The sequence below is a fragment of the Pelophylax lessonae genome, assembly GCF_965119305.1.
Source record: "Pelophylax lessonae genome assembly, chromosome: 4".
NCBI lineage: Eukaryota > Metazoa > Chordata > Amphibia > Anura > Ranidae > Pelophylax > Pelophylax lessonae.
In genome coordinates this window covers 478,120,387-478,142,763 of record NC_138771.1, presented here as the reverse complement: position 1 = coordinate 478,142,763, position 22,377 = coordinate 478,120,387, and the positions used below count along the sequence as shown (strand labels likewise).

Sequence of the window (22,377 nt, the reverse complement as noted above, 5' to 3'; positions counted from 1 at the left end):
CAAAATTATTCAGCCCCTTTACTTTCAGTGCAGCAAACTCTCTCCAGAAGTTCAGTGAGGATCTCTGAATGATCCAATGTTGACCTAAATGACTAATGATGATAAATAGAATCCACCTGTGTGTAATCAAGTCTCTGTATAAATGTACCTGCACTGTGATAGTCTCAGAGGTCCATTTAACCACCTCCCACCCGGGCCATAGCACATATACGGCCGGGTGGGAGTCTCGTCCTTCTGAATGGACGTTCCGGAACGTCCTTCAGAAGGAGAGAGATCGCGCCGCCGCGGGCACACGCAGCTGCGCGATCTCGATGTGCCTGTGTCCCTAGGACACAGAGCAACAAGCCTCGGCAGGAGGGCCCTGTGATTGGCCCTCCTGATCACATGACGGCTGTGACCAATCACAGCCGTCATGTAATGTCAATACAGCCGTTGTAACGGCTTCGATCTCTTCTCCTCCTGACAGATCCTGTCAGTGAGGAGAAGATCAGAGGATCGATTCTGCAGCCGGGGTGATCAGTGAGTATTTCTAATTACTCACTGATCACAGGGGGGGTCTGTGCTGGTAATCAGATGATTGATTACCAGTGCAGCCCTGGGGGGAGGGGATGCCACTAGAGCCACTAGGGATGCCCACCCATGACAACCAGGGATGCCCACCATGGCCACCAGGGATGGCAAACAGGGCTCAGAGAGCCTGCCAGTGGTGCCCCCCTATCAGTGCTGCCCACCAATGCCATCTATCAGTGCTGCCCACCAGTGCCCGTTATTGCCATCTATCAGTGCCGCCCACCAGTGCCCATTATTGCCCACCAGTGCTGCCTATCAGTGCCCATCAGTGCCCCCCATCAGTGCCGATCAGTGCTGCCCATCAGTGCCACCCATTAGTGCCTATCAGTGCCGCCTATCAGTGCCCATCAGTGCCCATCAGTGCCGCCGATCAGTGCCCATCAGTGCTGCCTATCAGTGCCCATCAGCGCTGCCTATCAGTGCCCACCAATGCTGCATATCAGTGCTATCTCTCAGTGCCACATATCAGTGCCCATCAGTGCTGCATATCAGTGCTACCTATCAGTGCCCATCAGTGCTGCATATCAGTGCCACCCCTTTAGTGCCACCCCATCAGTGCCACCCCATCAGTGTCTCCTCATCAGTGCCTGTCAGTGCGGCGTCATCAGTGCTCATCAGTGCAGGAAAAAAATTATCTATTTACAAAATTTTATAACCTAAACAAAAAAACTTTTTTTTTTTTTCAAACTTTTCGGTCTTTTTTTATTTGTGCACCAAAAAAGAAAAAACCTGGGGGTGATCAAATACCACCAAAAGAAAGCTCTATTTGTGGGGAAAAAATGACACAAATTTGGTTTAGGTACAGTGTTGCATGACCGCGCAATTGTCATTCAAAATGCAACAGTGCTAAAAGCTGAAAATTGGTCTGGGAAGGAAGGGGGTTTAAGTGCCCAGTATTGAGGTAGTTAAAGTGCAGAGAGCATCATGAAGAACAAGGAACACACCAGGCAGGTCCGAGATACTGTTGTGGAGAAGTTTAAAGCAGGATTTGGATACAAAAAGATTTCCCAAGCTTTAAACATCCCAAGGAGCACTGTGCAAGTGATAATATTGAAATGGAAGGAGTATCAGACCACTGAAAATCTACGAGGACCTGGCCGTCCCTCTAAATGTTCAGCTCATACAAGGAGAAGACTGATCAGAGATGCAGCCAAGAGGCCTATGAGCATTCTGGATGAACTGCAGAGATCTACAGCTGAGGTGGGAGACTCTGTCCATAGGACAACAATCAGTCGTATACTGCACAAATCTGGCCTTTATGGAAGAGTGGCAAGAAGAAAGACATTTCTTAAAGATATCCATAAAAAGTGTAGTTTAAAGTTTGCCACAAGCCACCTGGGAGACACACCAAACATGTGGAAGAAGGTGCTCTGGTCAGATGAAACCAAAATCGAACTTTTTGGCAACAATGCAAAACGTTATGTTTAGCGTAAAAGCAACACAGCTCATCACCCTGAACACACCATCCCAACTGTCAAACATGGTGGTGGCAGCATCATGGTTTGGGCCTGCTTTTCTTCAGCAGGGACAGGGAAGATGGTTAAAATTTATGGGAAAGATGGATGGAGCCAAATACAGGACTATTCTGGAAGAAAACCTGATGGAGTCTGCAAAAGACCTGAGACTGGGACGGAGATTTGTCTTCCCACAAGACAATGATCCAAAACATAAAGCAAAATCTACATTGGAATGGTTCACAAATAAACATATCCAGGTGTTAGAATGGCCAAGTCAAAGTCCAGACCTGAATCCAATCGAGAATCTGCGGAAAGAACTGAAAACTGCTGTTCACAAACGCTCTCCATCCAACCTCACTGAGCTCGAGCTGTTTTGCAAGGAGGAATGGGCAAAAATTTCAGTCTCTCAATGTGCAAAACTGATAGAGACATACCCCAAGCGACTTACAGCTGTAATCGCAGCAAAAGGTGGCGCTACAAAGTATTAACTTAAGGGTGCTGAATAATTTTGCACGCCCAATTTTTCAGTGTTTTTATTTGTTAACAAAGTTTGAAATATCCAATAAATTTCGTTCCACTTCATGATTGTGTCCAACTTGTTGTTGATTCTTCACAAAAAATTACAGTTTTATATCTTTATGTTTGAAGCCTGAAATGTAGCAAAAGGTCGCAAAGTTCAAGGGGGCCGAATACTTTCGCAAGGCACTGTATAATTAAGGGATGGTGCCCTGATGGAGAAAATTATTATTAATCTCACTCCACCTGAACTTTGTAACTTTGAAGTATGGGTATTGCAATTTTTACTTAGTTACATTTTTTCAGCTAGCATCCGTACTCCAGTGATCTCCACTAACTTCTGGGTCCCGTGGTGAGTGGCACCCCAGCTACATTGGTAACACAGAAGAATGCTCGCTTAGTACAGGCATCACTTTGCATTTTCTCCATTAATTTAAAACACTCTTTAATTGGACAAAGTGATGTCACAATCTCCATCCTGTCCAATCAGAGAACACATCTTATTCTATGAGGAAATGTAAAGTGTTCCCTGAATGGTGCTCGTACTCAGTGAGCATCCTTCTGTGTTCACAATGCTGGAAGCTATTTTACAAATGGTGTCCCAACGTGGAGCTTCAGGTGTTCGTCTGCCGAAAAGCCGCGTAGGAGGTTTGGCGACTGGATGAGACAGACCAAGAGGGACTTGCGCACCCCTGAGAGTACGGTAGGTACTTTTACCTTACCACTGTACGACTTGTTTCTGTCTTATCTTAATTGCAGATCTCAGGTGCTTTTCGAAAGATGTTTCAAAAGGTGGGTAATCCTCACCTGGGGCTGTTTTTATTACCCCGCCGTAAGATTTCTGCTGCCTGTATATTGTTTGTTCAGTGTCTGCCATCCTGAGTGAAGTGTGTCTCTGCAGGCTGGAAGGTTGCATTTGTGTGTTACCAAGTGAGCTGTTTTGCCCTTGGATTCAAGTGAGCTGTTTTGCCCTTGAATAAGACGGATATTTGCAACGGGATACTCAGAGGGTTGACTGATACGAAGGATCCTCTGAGGGGAAAGCCCAGCTGCAGGTGGATGCCCGACACTAGGGGAGGCAGGAGTAATGTCTTCAGTGTCTGTCGTTTTGCTTGAAGTTGTAAGCGTGCCTTGGATTCAAGTGAGCTGTCTGCCCTTGAAAAGATGGACCTTACAACATACGTCCTACAGGACGGGTAGGAGGTTGACTGATTCGAAGGATCTCCTAAGGGTTAAGCTCAGTTGTTGAGGTCACATGACAAGAGAGAGACGACAGGAGTTATGTTTTGTTCTGTGTGTGTTGTGAAATGAAAGTACATTGTTACACAGATTAATCCAGTCAGGTTTGAGGTTGCTACGGGCAACAGAGAGAGAGAGAGACAGAGAGAGGAAGGGGTTACGTTTTGAGTTTGCCTTTTTTTTCAGTTTAACCCCCCTCCTTCTCTTCTGTGCGTCCCTGAAAGTTTTTTTTCCTCTTCTCTCTGAGACTAGCACTGTTGGTACACCCCCACGCACGCAGCTGGCATACTTTTGTTTCCCTCGTGAGAAAGAGGGAGGGGGTCACTCCTTGCGCGGAGTTTGGTGGACAATAAGCCTCAGCATTACTACATATATGCAATTATTACTTTTTTGTATGGAATTTTTGGAGTTTTGCCATTTAAACATTTGTGTATAAAGTGTAGACACCGTTGAGAACTTACATTTTGCAAATAGGTCCTCTATGTAAAAGGCAGCTCTGGGACAAAATTTTGAAAATTGGCTACTTACCAAGGGGGGGTTCAACTGTGAATATTTTTTGTTCCTGAAATAGTTATAGAATTTATTTTTGGACAGAAAGGGTTACTGCAATTAGTGTGACCATTGAACCCTATTGGCACTGAGCCAAAAGTTTCAAATTAGATTAACTCTATATCTGCTTATAATATTTGAGAGATATTTAGGGGGCATCCTTTATTCCAGGAGGGGAACCTCTGATCAGCTCTGGTCATCCCTGGTCTGAGTTTTGAAAATTGGCACACAGCCAAAAGTTTTAAATCACGTTAAGCGATTGGTTACCAGTACTGACCCCTCCGGCCGTCAGCTGAGACAGCGGCAGGAGAACAGAAAAGAGTAAGAGACCTTGCATTTGAGCTGGGTGGCCCAGAGAGAGGGGGGAGAGGAATATGGGTCAGCATATTAGCAAGCCGGAGAAGGGAATGTTTGCATATGATATTGTGAAGCGTAGGGAAGGGAGTGAGGCTGTTAAACATTTATCCAAGATTGCAAAAGTCTGCAAATTAGAAGATCCCGTGGAAAGGCTTCAACCAGAATTCTGGCATGTACTAATCAAGGATTAAAAAGGAATTTTGTGTGATAAGGGCTTGTTGACTGTGGCAACAGCCTGGTATAAAACCGCGAAAGCTTTGCATTCTGAAGGATTGCTTGAAGAGACAATCAAGGTTGGAAACTCTATGATGTATGTATATCATAAAGTAGATCGTAAAGACAATAAGCCCCTGCCCTATAATGGCGTCTGGAGACCTAAAGGGGAGGGTTCTTACTCTGCGCCTGCCGCCCATTATCTTCACACCACTCCTACTCAAATGCAACCCACAGGGACAGTTCCTGCGGACGGCCATCTTGGTGCAGCCAAGTCTTCACTTCCTGCCACGCCCAGTACAGTTCCTGCAGACGGCCATCTTGGTATACCCGGAAGGCCTAACAAAGGTCTATATCCAATTCTCCCTGTTCTAACACTCCCATCCTCCCTGGATTACAGGTCCAATATACTAGTGATGAAGACACATCCGACTGGGACGACCAAACGCAGGTGACAAGCGCACCCGATGATCTAACCCCATCACAAACAGCGAACTTAATGACAAGTCTGCCTGACCCAGAAACACAGCCAATGCCCCTATACCATAGGATAGTACAGCTACAAGAAATGTACTTAGTCCTCTTACTGAGCCAATCCAAGTGGGGACATTTCCTGATTTGCTTGCCAGATTTGTGGTGTCTTCTACGTGCCCCTTGCATCTGCTAGGAGCTGATTCGCTGTCCGGACTACAGGCCTCAATCATTTTCACACCAGAAGGAGGAGTGAAGCTACATACTCCCCTATCCTTAGAAAACTCATCTGCCTTATGTTCTCTACCGCTCATGTTGACACTCCATGAAGCGACAACACCAAGTTCAATCCCACAGGAAGTACTTGAAAGGATCCCTGCATGCCTATGGTCCACTGAACCGGAAGACATCGATCACTTTAAAGTACCGCCAGTCATGGTGCAACTAAAACCTGGGGCACTCCTACCTAGAAAACCACGCCTCCAGAGAGACTGGACCCGTTGAAGCTAGCTCAATCCGAAGCTATCTCAAAACAGGTTAAGACCCTTGTGTTTAATGGCGCTTTGATACCCTGTACTTCTGAATGCAACACACCTTTGTTCTCAGTGAAGAAACAGATCCCAAAAGGTGAACCAGAGAAATACAGAATGGTCCAAGATTTCCAAGCCAATTTGCCAAAGCCATAACCTCTGTTCCTGATACCTGGCAACAGGAACAACCTACAGTGACTCTTCTCCTCTATGCAGATGACTACCCTGCTGCTGAAGAAAATTCAGAAAGTCTACTATGCTATCTTGCAGAACAAGGCTGTAAGGCCTCCAAAGAGAAAATACAGTGGTGTTCCAAGACTGTCACCTTTTTAGGACACTGTATTTCTAAAGGCACAAGACATATCACATTAGACCGAGTGGCTGCAATCCAGGATATTCTTCCACCAAAAGCAGCTAAACAACTGCATGCCTTTCTTGGACTCATATCTTACTGCAGGGCATGGATCCCTGATGCATCCATCCTCATGCAACCACTCTATGATGCTCTCAAGTCCGTGCCATTTACCCTGTCAAACGAGGCCCTGGACAATTTTATTCTGCTGAAGCAAGCAATATCCACAGCTCCTGCTTTGGGCCTTCCAGATTATGAGAAACTCTTCAAACTGTTTGTGTCGGAGAAGAATGGCCACGCCACAGGGGTCCTGGCTCAGGAACATGGAGGATGGACTAGACCCATTGGTTACTACTCTTGCCGTCTAGACCCCGTGGCTAGAGGTGGTCCTTCCTGTCTAAGGGCTGTCTTTGCTGCCCAAGCACTCCTAGACAAAACTTCAGATCTTGTCTTAGCACACCCCCTGCTTCTTCTGGCACCACATGACATTGCTGCCATCTTAAATCAGGTGCAACTCCGACACCTGTCCACGGCCAGACATCTACGGCTGCAAATCTCCCTCCTACTTCCGGACAACGTAACCCTCCAAAGGTGTCTCACTCTCAACCCGGCCACCCTTCTGCCGTTTTTCGAGGGGGGGAGAAGGTGAAGAAGGAGACTCCTATGACACTCCACATGACTGCCTTGAAATGATGCGCTTGGGAACCTCATATCTCCCTACAGTGAGTGAAATTCCTCTGGAAAACCCTGACTACATGCTTTTTGTGGATGGCTCTAGATATGCAGATGAAGGAGGCAAGTACCACACAGGTTATGTTGTGACTTCTGAATTTGAAATCCTACAAGCAGAAGCATTATCACCAACTGTATCTGCCCAGGAAGCAGAGCTTCAAGCCCTCACTGCAGCGTGCAAGATAGCAGAAGGCAAAAGAGCCAACATTTACACAGACTCAAGATACGCCCTTGGAGTAGCTCATGATTTTGGTATCATCTGGAGAGCTAGAGGGTTCCTGACTGCGGCCGGAACACCGGTGAAACATGGTCCTGCCATCAAGGATTTAATGGATGCACTACTTCTACCGGAACAAGTGGCTGTCTTGAAGGTTAAAGCACAAGGTGGCAAGCTGAATTCTCAAGAGGCCAGGGGAAACCACTTGGCGGACAAAGCGGCTAAACAAGCAGCAACAAACCAACGAAAAACGGCCGAAGCGGCTAAAGAGCAGAGTGAATCCCCAGTGCAGATGCCTTTGGCAGTGCATGTGCCATCTGACAGACTATACCTAGCTTCTATGCAAGGGCGTCTCACACAGATGAAAAGCTGGAATGGATCGACAAAGGAGAAGAATACGAAAGACAAGGAGGACAGAAAAGACACAGCAGAAACATTTGGAAAAACCCTTACACAGTCACAAACATGACAACTAAAACCACGGCTAAAAAGAAAAAACTACTTAGTGAGATAGTACGTAGATTTGGGGTTCAAGAGGTGATAGAGAGCGATCAGGGCCTAGCTTTCACAGCAACCCTAACAAAAGAGATTTGGGCAGCACTGGGAGTTCAGTTGGCTTTACGCACCCCATACCACCCTCAAAGTAGTGGGAAGGTAGAAAGGATGAATGGGATTCTAAAGAACAGGATGTTAAAGATGGCCCAAGAGACTAACATGAGTTGACCAGACAGTTTGCCTATTGCCCTGTTTAGTGTCAGACACACCCATTTTGGTTGGTTCAGGCCCCAGACTTGGCTGTTACTCCCCACAGCAGTCGCAATTACAATCTGATATGTTAACTTGTTATGTTACATATTTGTCTAAAGCCTTAATAATATCCATTCTCGAGTATTTTCCTCCATTCCAGATCCAGAAACAGACTCGGGAACCCACAGTCTTCAGCCAGGAGATTGGGTGTTAGTGAAGAAATTCACAAGGAAAAATTCACTTGATCCCCGATACGAAGCACCTGGATACACGCCTTTCACTGCAAGAAAGCCCAATCTCCTGAAGACAAGATCCTGCTGGCAGCACAATGATTGTGCTGTATATCCTTTTTTTCTTACAAGTTTGATAAAAGCTCAGCAGGTGATTATCACCAAAACAGGTACTCAACAGGCGGCCATCACTAAGACAAATGGTGTCGCTACATGCAAAAAATAAAAAAGGCACAGATAAGAGATAAGAGATTTATCAAATACGAAAGGTTTGCTCCAGCAACCTTTCGTATTTGATAATTTTGTACAAATCTGTCTACTCTATTGATTTTTGTAGATGTATTGATGTGTATCTTTTTTACATTATATGTTTAAATAAAATTTATATCATTTTTTACAATTTCTGTGTGTGATACCTACAGGTATATGCATATATACTAGTTAGTTTCTAGAGGCACACTCAAATCCCCCTTTGAAGGGCACAGCTCTGCTGACTTTGGTGGGCTTATCTGTGCCTTTTTTATTTTTTGCACACTTTCTACATATGGGGGAAGGTGCCACTATATCCTTTGTATCAATAGGCCCATAACTCCCCTTCCACAATCTTTGGTGTCGCTACATTTTGGTACAATTCATCCAGCACATAAGTGGTTACGTTTATTTATTTATTTATTTTTTATTTTTTGATCTTTGTAGTATAATACCCCTGATAAATACACTGACTCAGCACCCAACCACAGGAGGAAGCGAGCAGCTCCCTCTGGAAGCTTTGATCCTCATGTGTAGATGCCATAGGGGTCCCAAGGGGGGTCCCAGATGAATTCCAAGCTAGGGATCAGATTAAAGCTGGTTTTGAGTCTTTGCTCCCCATAATAACCTTCCTGACAACACTGGTCCAAATGGTAAGGTTACTCTAGCTATAAAGAAATTGGAAGATCTGTCATTTGAGTTGAAGAAGAACTCCGGTATTACAGACCCTTGGGATCAATATTTTAGCTGGATGAGTGGGTGGCAGAAGGCGCTCGCCCAGATAGGAGTAACAGTACTGATAATCCTAGTTCTTTTAGCCCTGATTGTATGCTGTATTCTACCATTTGTAAAGAAGCTAATGAGCAAAGCTGTAGACAATAGCACACCTACATTTCTCCACCAAGAAGAAGAAGACCGCCTTATGATGGAAGAGGACAAACCCTTCACCCCTCTACAGTCACTCCCTGTTCATAATTTCACAGTTCTATAGGGTTGTAGGGATAGATAGCACCTGACTGCCCTCTCCAGGCTGTATCGAGGGGGGTAGTGAACTAGTTACTGCTCTTCTCTATTTACAGCCCTAAAAAAGTTCCGGAGGAGTTTGGGTCAGGTGAGTAGACACTTTAGTATGAGGGACAGAAGAAAAATAGCCATTTTAGGGGGGCTTGTGAAGGAATGTGATGAACACTTGTGAATTAAGCAAAATGTCTATTTTTCTATGTGTATTCTTCTCTACATGTATATATATTTTTCCTCTGTCGTCCTTACTCAAAATGGCCGTTACTAGATACCTACTCGCCCCCCCGCCCACCGAGATGGAACGTGAAAAGAAAGATGGAGCCTTGGCACAGTGCCTTCAAAAGAAGATAACATTCATGAACTCGAAAGGGACCACCTTATAACGGACCTGACTAATCAGAAAGCTGCAAATAATCAGTATTATGCTAATATTATGCTTATGACGTACTAACATATGACACCGCCTACTAACTATATAATATACTGTCCATTAGAAATAAAAGTAGTATCATTTACCTGAACAATGTGTGTCAGTCTATGATATCCCCGTGCATGGACTATAATTACCTATTTAATCAGATCCAAGAAATCTATTTTGAACCTGATTGAGGTTCCGTAACCATTACAAGACCACTGAAGAGATGGTGCATACTGCAGTGATTTGTAGCTTCCTCAAAGATCGGCCAGGTATAGCACATACATACTTACAAGCTGGACCAATGTAGCTATATAGAAACTGCCATACCTAAACTTTAGCTTTAATCATAAGGTCATAAATAGAATTTTCCATAAATACATATGATTCCATCTCCCATTTTTCGGCCACAAGATTACAAGCCTATCCTCCTTGGCGAGGTAGACTCTTCTAGGACAGGACCTACTCCAAACTACTCTGAGATAACCTCTTATTTTAACCTTCTATTGACAGTTGGATGTATGTTGGTAGGAACATCATTCCCCCCCCCTCTCTCTCTCTCATCCCCCTCTCTCCACCCAATCTCTCTCATCCCCCCTCTCTCTTTCATCCCCTCTCTCTCTCACTCTTTGATTTTCCCCTCTCTCTCTCTCACCCCCTATCTCTCTCTCCCCCCTCTCTTTCATCCTCCCTCACCCCCTCTCTCTCTCTCTCTCTCATCCCCCCTCTCTCTCCCTCCCTCACCCACCCCCTCTCTCTCTCACTCACCCTTCTCTCTCTCCCACCCCCTCTTGTGAGATCTCAGGGGTTCATGCTGGGACTTGTAGTCCTTCAATTTTGGAGGAGCCACATCCGTTAAAAAAGGACTGGGGCAAATTTACATAGGAGGGGGGGGGGCACCCAATTTTAGTCTTGCCTAGGGCAGCACAAAACCAAAATACACCACTGGGTAGGAGACCTCATCTCATACCACTGTGTGTGTGATAACCCTACGTTAATTGGGTTGTCTGGCTATGTGCTTCCTGCTAGTGTTTATGTCTGTCTGTTGTGGTATGTCTGGACATCCATCTGTCTTTTTGGAAGTCAATGAATGCCAATCAGAGTACGCAAACCAATGTTTGTCAATTCATATACATTATGTGTAAGACAGGGGTCCCATGCTAACCTGTGATTTCAGGCATGGAGGAGATTTTGCTGATTAGCGATGTCAGGGGTGGGGCTACTCATTGACCAGCGATATTAGGGGAAGAGGCCCCTTGCTGACCTGCAAGAGAGGGAAATTTCACATCACTCCCCTCACTATGCAGAGAATCTGTCACCCTTGCAGGTAACATACTCCCGCTGTCTGGCTGCCATATCATTCCCTTGTGTTGGTTACTCTTAGAAACTATATGTCCATGTGTGCAAAACAGGCCCTGTTCTTCTGATATGCCATGTACCACCATGCACCCCTTTGCAGTAACTTCAGATCAGGCATGAAATGGTTATTCGAACTTTACAGAGCATTCTCGACAGTACGGTCTAACAGTGCACCTAACTAACTAAATATAGGCTGCCAAATGCATACCTTCCAAGGTAAGAGTCCATAGTGTGGAAGAGTCCTGGTTCCAGGGGGATCTTCCCAAAAGGTGCTTAGAATGTTGCTGATGGTTACATCTTTCTGCTGTGCCTCTCCTCTCCTTTCCATGCAGGCTAAGGCTTAGAGCTCAGGAGGGCAGAGCCCAGAAAGCCTGGGACAACCTGACTTACCCCTTTCCACCTGGTCAGCCTAACTGCTTAGTGCAATCACTGTATGGACATTAACACAGGAGCTTTGCAGTGCAAGCAGGGCTTAAAATACACATAGGCACCATAAAAGCACCTGCTTACAAGCTGACCAGTAATATCAGAGGCAGGAGCCCCTTGCAGATCACAGATGTCAGTGGTGGGGAGACTCACTGACCAGTGATTTAAGTAGTAGGGGCTCCTTGCAGGGCCGGTGCAAGGATTTCTGCCTACACAAGCGAAGCTCCATTTTGGCGCCCCCCCCCCCCCCAACGGCCACCCACCTCCCTTGCAAAAATGGTTCTTTCAATAATTTTTTTATATAAAAAAACACACTAATTTGTGCTTTTAAGTGCATTTTTATTAACGGTTTAACAAAAAAAGTTATACAGCTATAATACAAATTTTTTACCAATAAGTGCAAACAGACTTGTAAAAGTGCAGGAAATAGTAGTGCACACAAACAGTACAACACTAAAACGGCCTATTCAAGGCAAAATATTACCATTAAATTAACATGACCATTTACCAAAGAGTAAAAATGCAGGAAATAGTGCAAACAGACTTGTAGAAGTGCAGGAAATAGTAGTGCACACAAACAGTACAACACTAAAACGGCCTATTCAAGGCAAAACATTACCATTATTGGTTAAAAGAAGAGCAATAAGTGCATATAAACATATTTTCAAACTATAATATCAGAACATCAGTTTTTTGAGAACATGAGATTTTTAGGACCTTCAGTCCTATTCAACACCAAAGATAACACACACTGATAACGTACAGATAATGTACTACGAGGCCATACTAGTCGGCAGCCAAGCCATGCCAAGAACATAAGTTTCCAGAGAGTTAACTGAATGCAATTTAACTAAAGTGCTAGATAATGTAAACATTCAAAGTGAGCACTATAAAAATCTAACCTTTCTTGCTTTTTACCCCCCTGCTTCCATTATCCATCCCCCCTGTTCCTTCTTCCATTATCCCCCCTGCTTCCATTATCCATCCCCCCCTGCTCCTTCTTCCATTATCCTCCATTGCTTCCATTAACCCCCCCCCCACTCCTTCTTCCTTCAGGGCCCTGCTCTGCTTCCGCTATCCATCCCCCGTGCTTCCCCCACTCCTTCTTCCATTATGCCCTCCTGCTTTCATTATCCACCCCGTCTCCATTAACCCCCCTTGCTCCTTCTTCCATTATCCATCCCCCTGCTTCCATTATCCATCCCCCTGCTTCCTTTATCCATCCCCCTGCTTCTATTATCCATCCCCCTGCTTCTATTATCCATCCCCCCTGCTTCCATTATCCATCCACCCTGCTTCTATTATCCATCCCCCCTGCTTCCATTATCCATCCCCCCTGCTTCCATTATCCATCCCCCTGCTTCTATTATCCATCCCCCCTGCTTCTATTATCCATCCCCCTGCTTCCATTATCCATCCCCCTGCTTCTATTATCCATCCCCCCTGCTTCTATTATCCACCCCCCCTGCTTCCATTATCCATCCCCCTGCTTCCATTATCCATCCCCCCTGTTTCTATTATCTATCCCCCTGCTTCCATTATCCATCCCCCTGCTTCCATTATCCATCCCCCTGCTTCTATTATCCATCCCCCCTGCTTCTATTATCCACCCCCCCTGCTTCCATTATCCATCCCCCCTGCTTCCATTATCCATCCCCCTGCTTCTATTATCCATCCCCCGCTTCCATTATCCATCCCCCTGCTTCCATTATCCATCCCCCTGCTTCTATTATCCATCCCCCCTGCTTCTATTATCCATCCCCCCTGCTTCCATTATCCATCCCCCCTGCTTCCATTATCCATCCCCCTGCTTCTATTATCCATCCCCCGCTTCCATTATCCATCCCCCCTGCTTCTATTATCCATCCCCCCTGCTTCCATTATCCATCCCCCCTGCTTCCATTATCCATCCCCCTGCTTCTATTATCCATCCCCCGCTTCCATTATCCATCCCCCTGCTTCCATTATCCATCCCCCTGCTTCTATTATCCATCCCCCCTGCTTCTATTATCCATCCCCCCTGCTTCCATTATCCATCCCCCCTACTTCCATTATCCATCCCCCTGCTTCTATTATCCATCCCCCGCTTCCATTATCCATCCCCCCTGCTTCCATTATCCACCCCCGTTTCAATTACCCCCCTGCTTCCATTATCCATCCCCCCTGCCCCCCCCACTCCTTCTTCCATTATGCCCTCCTGCTTTCATTATCCACCCCGTCTCCATGAACCCCCCTTGCTCCTTCTTCCATCATCCATCCCCCCTGGGTCCTGCTCTGCTTCCGCTATCCATCCCCCGTGCTTCCATTAACCCCCCCCACTCCTTCTTCCATTATGCCCTCCTGCTTTCATTAATTATTCACCCCGTCTCCATTAACCCCCCTTGCTCCTTCTTTCATCATCCATCCCCCCTGGGCCCTGCTTCCGCCATTCCTCCCCCCCCCCACTCCTTCTTCCAGTTCCATTATGCCATCCTGCTTTATTAATTATCCACCCGACCCTGTCTCCATTAAACCCCCTTGCTCCTTCTTCCATCATCCATTCTTCTTCCCCACGCTCACCTGTGCCTGTGCGATGTTCTCCAATCTTCCGGCGCCGCGGCGTGAGACTGGGTACTGTACTACTGCTGCAGCCTCTGTGGCGCCAGCAGCGAAGGGCCGCCCCTTCAGTGTCGTCAGACGTCCTCCTGCGCGGAGGAGGACGTCATCACTGAAGTGCCGTACAGGCCCGGACCCGGCGTCATCCATCACTGTATAACAGGGGTACTCAAATGTAAACTTGAAAGGTCCACTTACAAATTTTCCATTCAGTCCGAGGTCCGGAAAAGTGACCGTCAAATTCGAAATACAGAACGCCAACAACAAAAAAAGGCATTCCCCAAAACTTGCCCCCATGCAATGCAGAGCGACCATTGTGCGTGCCCCCATTAATGCAGAGTGACCATGTGCGTGCCCCCATTAATGCAGAGCGACCAGTGTGCGTGCCCCCATTATTGCAGAGCGACCATGTGCGTGCCCCTATTAATGCAGAGCATGTCCCCATTAATGCAGAGCGACCATGTGCGTGCCCCCATTAATGCAGATTGACCAGTGTGCGTGCCCCCATTAATGCAGATTGACCAGTGTGCGTGCCCACATTAATGCAGATTGACCAGTGTGCGTGCCCCCATTAATGCAGAGCGACCATTGTGCGTGCCCCCATTTAATGCAGAGCGACCATTGTGCGTGCCCCCATTAATGCAGAGCGACCATGTGCGTGCCCCCATTAATGCAGATTGACCAGTGTGCGTGCCCCCATTAATGCAGAGCGACCATGTGCGTGCCCCCATTAATGCAGAGCGACCATGTGCGTGCCCCCATTTATGCAGATTGACCAGTGTGTGTGCCCCCAATAATGCAGAGTGACCAATGTGCATGCCCCCATTAATGCAGAGCGACCATGTGCCTGCCCCTATTAATGCAGAGCGACCATGTGCGTGCCCCCATTAATGCAGAGCGACCATGTGCGTGCCCCCATTAATGCAGATTGACCAGTGTGCGTGCCCCCATTAATGCAGAGTGACCAGTGTGCGTGCCCCCATTAATGTAGAGTGACCAGTGTGTGCCCCCATTAATGCAGAGCGACCATGTGCGTGCCCCCATTAATGCAGAGTGACCAGTGTGTGTGCCCCCATTAATGCAGAGCTACCATGTGCGTGCCCCCATTAATGCAGAGCGACCATGTGCGTGCCCCCATTAATACAGATTGATCAGTGTGCGTGCCCCCATTAATGCAGAGTGACCAGTGTGCGTGCCCCCATTAATGCAGAGTGACCAGTGTGTGTGCCCCCATTAATGCAGAGTGACCAGTGTGCGTGCCCCCATTAATGCAGAGTGACCAGTGTGCGTGCCCCCATTAATGCAGAGTGACCAGTGTGGGTGCCCCCATTAATGCAGAGTGACCAGTGTGCGTGCCCCCATTAATGCAGAGTGACCAGTGTGCGTGCCCCCATTAATGCAGAGTGGCCAGTGTGCGTGCCCCCATTAATGCAGAGTGACCAGTGTGTGTGCCCCCAATAATGCAGAGTGACCAGTGTGTGTGCCCCCAATAATCCAGAGTGACCAGTGTGTGTGCCCCCAATAATGCAGAGTGACCAGTGTGTGTGCCCCCATTAATCTGGACCCCCGAAGCGGTCTGCTTCCTTCTGTCATCAGCGGGGGGGGGGTTAGAATTGAGAGGATCGGGAGGATTGGAGTGGCTGTGTCTTACACTTACAGCGCTGCATGATTTCAAAAAGTTCTGCGGCGGAGAGGATGTCCTACAAAGTCCCACCTCCTGGACACTGGCTCCTATGATAGACGTCACCAGTGTTCTGTCTATCATAGGTAAGAGCCGGCCCAGGTGGCGGGACTTTGTAGGACATCCTCTCCGCCGCAGAAGAACTCGGCTTTTTGAAATCATGCAGCGCTGTAAGTGTAAGACACAGCCACTCCGATCCTCCCGATCCTATCAATTCTGCCCCCCGCTGAGACAGAAGGAAGCAGACCGCTTCGGCGGTCCAGATTTAAGTCCGGATAATAAAGTATTTAAAAAAAAAAAAAAAAGGTTCATTTTTCCGCCCCATTCCCGGCTGCGGACCTGCCCGCCCCAAGCGGCCGCTTGGTCCGCCTCGTGGTTGCGCCGGCCCTGGCTCCTTGCTGACCCCCAATGTCAGTAATAAGGGCCCTTGGCTGACCAGCAATGTTAGGGGTGGAAGTAGGAACTCAAGGGCAGAAGTGGTCCTCTGGGGTGGTGGTTGCAGGGAGACTGAAGTTGGCTTTATGAAATCAGCCCACCAGGCTCCATATCTAACTAGAAAAAAACTTTCAGTGGACTGAACCTTTAAACTAGGGTGACCAGTCCCTGGTTTCCGGGGACAGTCCCCGGATTGAGGACACTGACCCAAACCAAGTCTGTCCCCGTTTTGTCCCTGGATTCAGGGCTGGATTAATGTAGACAAGGCATCCCATCAGTGGCGGCCCGTGCATAGGGGGCGCCAGGGCGCCGCCCCCCTACCCCTAAAAAAAAGAAAAAAAATACAAAACGAACAAATAAAGTTGTGAAAAAAAAATTGGGTTCGCCGACCTCTGTGATGGCACTGGTGGCTAGGGGGGGGGGGGGGTGGGGTTTACGTCCCAGAAGAGGCGCCGATTGGCTGCCTTCTGGGGGCGTAACCTGGGCGCAAGTCATTGCGCTTGGACACCCCCACTTTCCTGATATCCTGGCTGTGATTGGTCCAGTCTACAGCCTGGACCAATCATCATCCAGGACATCCCATGGCCCCATACTGACCCCGCTGACGTCACGTCGCATGCGGCAGTCACGCTGCCGCACCGAGTCCGACTGGAGTGGACAGACGGTAGCGGCGGGAGACGGGAGTGACGGCGGCACCAGCAGAGAGCGGAGAGGAGACCGGAGTCACCGGACCGGAATCGGATCCATCCGTCCAGACCACCACCGGTAAGTGACTGCTGATACACTCTCCCTGAGTATAGAAGGATAAGGAGGGGCACAGATGCCTGTGGTAGTGAAGGTCCTGGTCAGATGCCAGTCTGGGTAATGATGAGATGCTGTAGATGCAGGACTGAAACTCGTGTGGAATGCTTTGACACAGGTGGGGCACAAGAACTCGCAGATGCAGGAGTCGGAACCTTAGTTATCGTGTTAAACATTGCAAATAAGTGACCAAGGCGCTGGACCATGAATTCTAAAAGTTCATTTATTAAACATTAGCTAAAACTTACATGGATGTCCTGCACCACAGTGGAGGAGGTGAGTGGGAATCCACAGACTTTCATAACACAGATCAGGGGGAGACAGCAAGCTGGGTGGTGGTGAGATGGAGCAAGATGCATGCAAGCAAGCAAGCCGCCTGACGGCCAGTGTGGGATGTGATTAATCACACACGAAAAGCCTGATTTATGACAAAGATGTAATGTGGAAGCCTGCAGATGATGGCCAAAAAAGCACTGGACAGCAGAGGTGGCCAAGATCTCGATGACCAACACAGATGGGAGGGTGAAAGCCAGGGGTATGAACCAATAGAGAACTTGTTCCTCAAGCCGCGGCTGCGGTGTATCCACTGTGCGTTCCTGTGTAGACCTTGTGCAAGGAATATCAGTGGGTAGGTGTACGTGTTTCAGGCTCCTGCCCCTTTTTAAACGTCACACCATTGCAAGTGCAGATCAGTCTTATAAGCAATAAGGGAACAGGAAAAAAAAAGGTCTAATGGCACTTTTGTGTCATGTTAATCATGCATTGTTGTTTTCTTGCCTTTAAATCATTTTGTCGCTTCCTCACTCTAAAGCTAGGAGATGCTCTGTACAGCTAGTTACACCCTCTCGTCAGTGTGTTTTTTGTTTGTGTTCAGTAGTAATGGCTTTTCCTATAAGGGACTGGAAGAGGAACTTAAAGGGGTAACTATGAATGCTTTTTCAAGGCACTCTTCCTTGATTACTCATGGCCCCTTTAACACTTGTGTGGCATCAAAGTCAGGCAATTTTTTTACCGCGTTTTTTGCCGCAAATTTTTCTTTTTGCGCCCCCCCCAAAAATTTGGAGCACCAGCCGCCACTGCATCCCATGCTGGCTGAGAAACTGCCTGGTGGCTCAGATGCAGACGCACCCTGCTGGACGATAATACCTTCCTGTATATTATGTAGTCGTGTGCCAAGCACTCTGTGTATTATGCAGTCCTGTGCCCAGGCTCTGTGTATTATGTAGTTCTGTGCCCATCGTTCTGTGTATTATGCAGTCCTGTGGCCAGCGCTCTGTGTATTATACAGTCCTGTGCTCTGCTTATTATGCAGTCCTGTGCCCAGCGCTCTGTGTATTATGCAGTCCTGTGCTCTGTGTATTATGCAGTCCTGTGCCCAGCGCTCTGTGTATTATGCAGTCCTGTGCTCTGTGTATTATGCAGTCCTGTGCCCAGCACTCTGTGTATTATGCAGTCCTGTGCTGTGTATTATGCAGTCCTGTGCCCAGCGCTCTGTGTATTATGCAGTTCTGTTGCCAGGCTCTGTGTATTATGTAGTCCTGTGCCCAGCGCTCTGTGTATTATGCAGTCCTGTGCCCAGTGCTCTGTGTATTATGCATTTCTGTTGCCAGGCTCTGTGTATTATGTAGTCCTGTACCCAGCGCTCTGTGTATTATACAGTCCTGTGCCCAGCGCTCTGTGTATTATGTAGTTCTGTGCCCATCGTTCTGTGTATTATGCAGTCCTGTGCCCACCGCTCTGTGTATTTTGCAGTCCTGTGCTCTGTGTATTATGCAGTCCTGTGCCCAGCGCTCTGTCTATTATGCAGTCCTGTGCTGTGTATTATGCAGTCCTGTGCCCAGCGCTCTGTGTATTATGCAGTTCTGTTGCCAGGCTCTGTGTATTATGTAGTCCTGTGCCCAGCGCTCTGTGTATTATGCAGTCCTGTGCCCAGCGCTCTGTGTATTATACAGTCCTGTGCCCAGCGCTCTGTGTATTATTCAGTCCTGTGCCCAGCGCTCTGTGTATTATGCAGTCCTGTGCCCAGCTCTCTGTGTATTATGCAGTCCTGTGCCCAGCTCTCTGTGTATTATGCAGTCCTGTGCCATTTGGCAATAAAACAAAAAATGTCCCCGGATTTCATTTTAAAAATCTGTTCACCTTACTTTAAACATGGTGCTTTTTTTTAGACTGCGGTTTACAAGTTTATGTTTAAAAATGCCTTTGTTTACTTGAAATATCAGAAAGAACCTACGTATGCACTTTTTGTCCTGCAAACAATTCTTAATCCAGCTGTGACTCGAACGCTGGTTTACTCCAGCACCCCCACCCATTGCTCTGCAGCAATCAGCCAAATCTTAGGTCATTGGGTAGCAGAGGGAATGAAAAAAAGGGTCTGTTTCATAACTGCCTGGTATGTTTGCATATTAGCAGCTCAGTTTGATGCATGAGGCTGCAGATTTCAGATGATGGGTTAAGGAAGACTGATGTGCTGGATGTTTGCTGCATGCCGTACAGGGTGACATGTGCTGGAGGAGTGCAGGGGGAGTGACCAGCTGTGAGTCTATTGTATCATATAAGTGGTCAGTCCCTACAGAGGACGCCAACACACTCCAGCAGTCAGGATGATGTACAGATGCTCCAGGGAGACTCTGACAATCGCCTTCCTTCTGCTTTCCGCAGGTAAGCACCAAAACTTTCTTAAAGGATTTAACACAGAGAATTGCCTTTGCAGGAAATAATTTAATAGCTGCAGTTGCAAATACTTTTTGCAGGGGAAAATGTTCATTGAATTTTTTATGAGCAGTCTGTTGAATTGTAACTGTTTGTAATTGTATGGTTTATATTGACTTGGTTTTATTGGGCAACTTGATTTACATAAAAAATACTGATTTCCAAGATTTTAATTATTCAAAAGGAGGGTGGTAAAAGCAGGCAGTTAAGCTGCAATTTTACTGCCCCCGCCTAAACAAAGCAATGCAGTCACTCAAGGTTGTACCCATGGTGCAGACGCAATGCTTTGCAGACATGGCAGAAGGTAAATGGCATGTTATATTCAGCATGTTATATTCAGCAGTACCACTGCTGAATGCAACCTATTCAAGTGAATGGGGTGACACCGCAGCTGCCCTGAAACCACATGTGCTGCATAGGGGTTACGGCACAGTACCGCACAATTTTGTGGGCTAAAGGAGGCACTGAGGAAGTGACATATCACCTTCTCACTGCCTGTCAAGCACCCTGTGAAAAGCAATCTACCACAGAGTGCTTTTCAGAGCAGCAGCAGTATAGCCACACATGTAAACAAACCCTTAGGCTCCATTCACACCAAAGTGTTTTGAATTGCGGACAGAAGCTCTGCCATGCTGCCGCCATTCTAATTCGCAGCAAAATGCAGGACTTCTTAATGGCACCCCAATTGCGGTGCGATTTTGCCACGATAAATCTGGCTGCAATTGCGGAAAATCGCAACACGTGACGCTGATGCTCAGAAGAATCTCCTGCTCCCTTTTGAGCAACAAGCTTAGCGCATTGCGATTGCAGCTCATTTTATCGTAGCAAAATTACACCATGCCATTAAAAAGTAACGGCATCGCAAACATGTCCCGCGTTTTGCTGTGATTTAAAATAGTGGGCAGAATCGCGACATTCCGCATGCGCTTCAACTCGTCTAGGTGTGAATGGAGCCTTAAAATTTTAAAATTGTAAAATAATAATAAAATATATTTATTGGAACTGCTGTGCATAAAAAGAATGTGTGTACACACATGCATTTACAAGCAGCTGTTGGGAACATTTGGAGCAGTAGAGAAAAACTTTTATAAATATAAAATACTCCAGCGCTTATTTTTCTAAATAGAATTTAAAGTGTATCTAAACCTAAGGCTCTGTTCACATCTAGGCAAAAATGCATTATATTGCAGCCTACCGTTCTTAGATGTGGTGGCTGCATTTGTTACCTTTTCTTTGGCTTTTTCCCTCTGTATTCACCTGGTGATCTGGCCAGTAACACACCAATGTATTACACAAACACCACTCTGGATGAATGAGCACAGGAGGCAAAGCAGGCAGCAGCATTGTCAGTCTGGGGGGGAGGGTAGTGTTTTATATTAACAAATAGAAGCTGATTGTTGTAATCACCCCTGCCGTTGTTAAGTGGTTTTTCTCATCCATGTAAATTGATGTATTCTGTTGGAAAGCTGAGCTTTTGAAAAGCAGCAGACTTGCTGGCTGGATCACCAAATGAAAATAGAAGAATGAAAACCTAAAAAAGGAAGCTAATGCAGCCATCACATCTAAAACTGGTAAGCTGCAATATAATAAAGGTTTGCCTTTGGGTTTAATACTGCTTTAAATCTCCTGAGCATTTTGTAGCTTGCAGCACCAAAATGCTCTAGTCCACACCCAAAATCCCATAATTTTCAGTGGTACATTTTAATACCTGCATGTAGTGTTGCTTGAAGCTTAAAGTGGTTATTCTTCTTACCTGAGCCTGATCCGTTCCAGCGACAATGTACAATAAATTATAAAATAAAAGTGTCCACATGTAATAACAACCTCGTAAATAATAAATATGTAGTATTAAACAACACTAGTATATCATTCAATGACACATAAGTAAAGTGACCAATGTGTATACAACTTAGGCAAAAGGAATCTAACCCCACACTAATTTGATTGTAATTGGTAAACTAGCGACCATCAAAAATTGTGCATTATGGCAGTGAAACAAAAATATGGTGACTAGTGTAAAGTGACACAGTGCATCATTGTAATAATCTAGAAAAGAAACACAAAAGTGACTAAGTGCTAGTATAAAAAATATATATCAATATAAGTGTGCATACACATATATCAAAATAGAAAAAATAATAAAAAAAAATAAATAAACAAAAATAAAAAAATAATAAAAATATAATAAAATAATAAAAGGTGATCAAGTGCAAGATCTAGGAACCAGTCACATATAAATGTGACTCAGTGCTTATATAAAAAGTCCATATAGGTGCATATATAAAAAGTCCTTATTAATCTCCAAATGTGGCTGGTGTAAGTGATGAATCACTCGTGCTCCCCTCACTCCCAAGATTGCACTCACCAGCCAACAGGGGTAGTAGGCTTTCTGTAGTTAGAGGATGTGGCTCATATAAACCTCTGCTGATGGCTCCCAAATCCTATAGGTAACCACTGAAGGACCCGTATACCATAGCCAGTGTGCATAAAAAAATGCTCAGGAT

The 22,377-nt window shown here is 46.4% G+C and overlaps 1 protein-coding gene across 1 annotated transcript in view; it reads left to right on the top strand.

The window, feature by feature from the left end:
• The first annotated feature begins 19,568 nt into the window (after positions 1-19,568).
• LOC309553263 (uncharacterized protein) overlaps positions 19,569-22,377 on the top strand; it is a 93,164-nt gene continuing 90,355 nt past the window's right edge. The window contains exon 1 of the mRNA XM_082254262.1: positions 19,569-19,822. Coding sequence (XP_082110388.1) covers positions 19,765-19,822 — 58 coding nt within the window. The 5' untranslated portion in view covers positions 19,569-19,764. The remainder of the gene's footprint in view (positions 19,823-22,377) is intronic.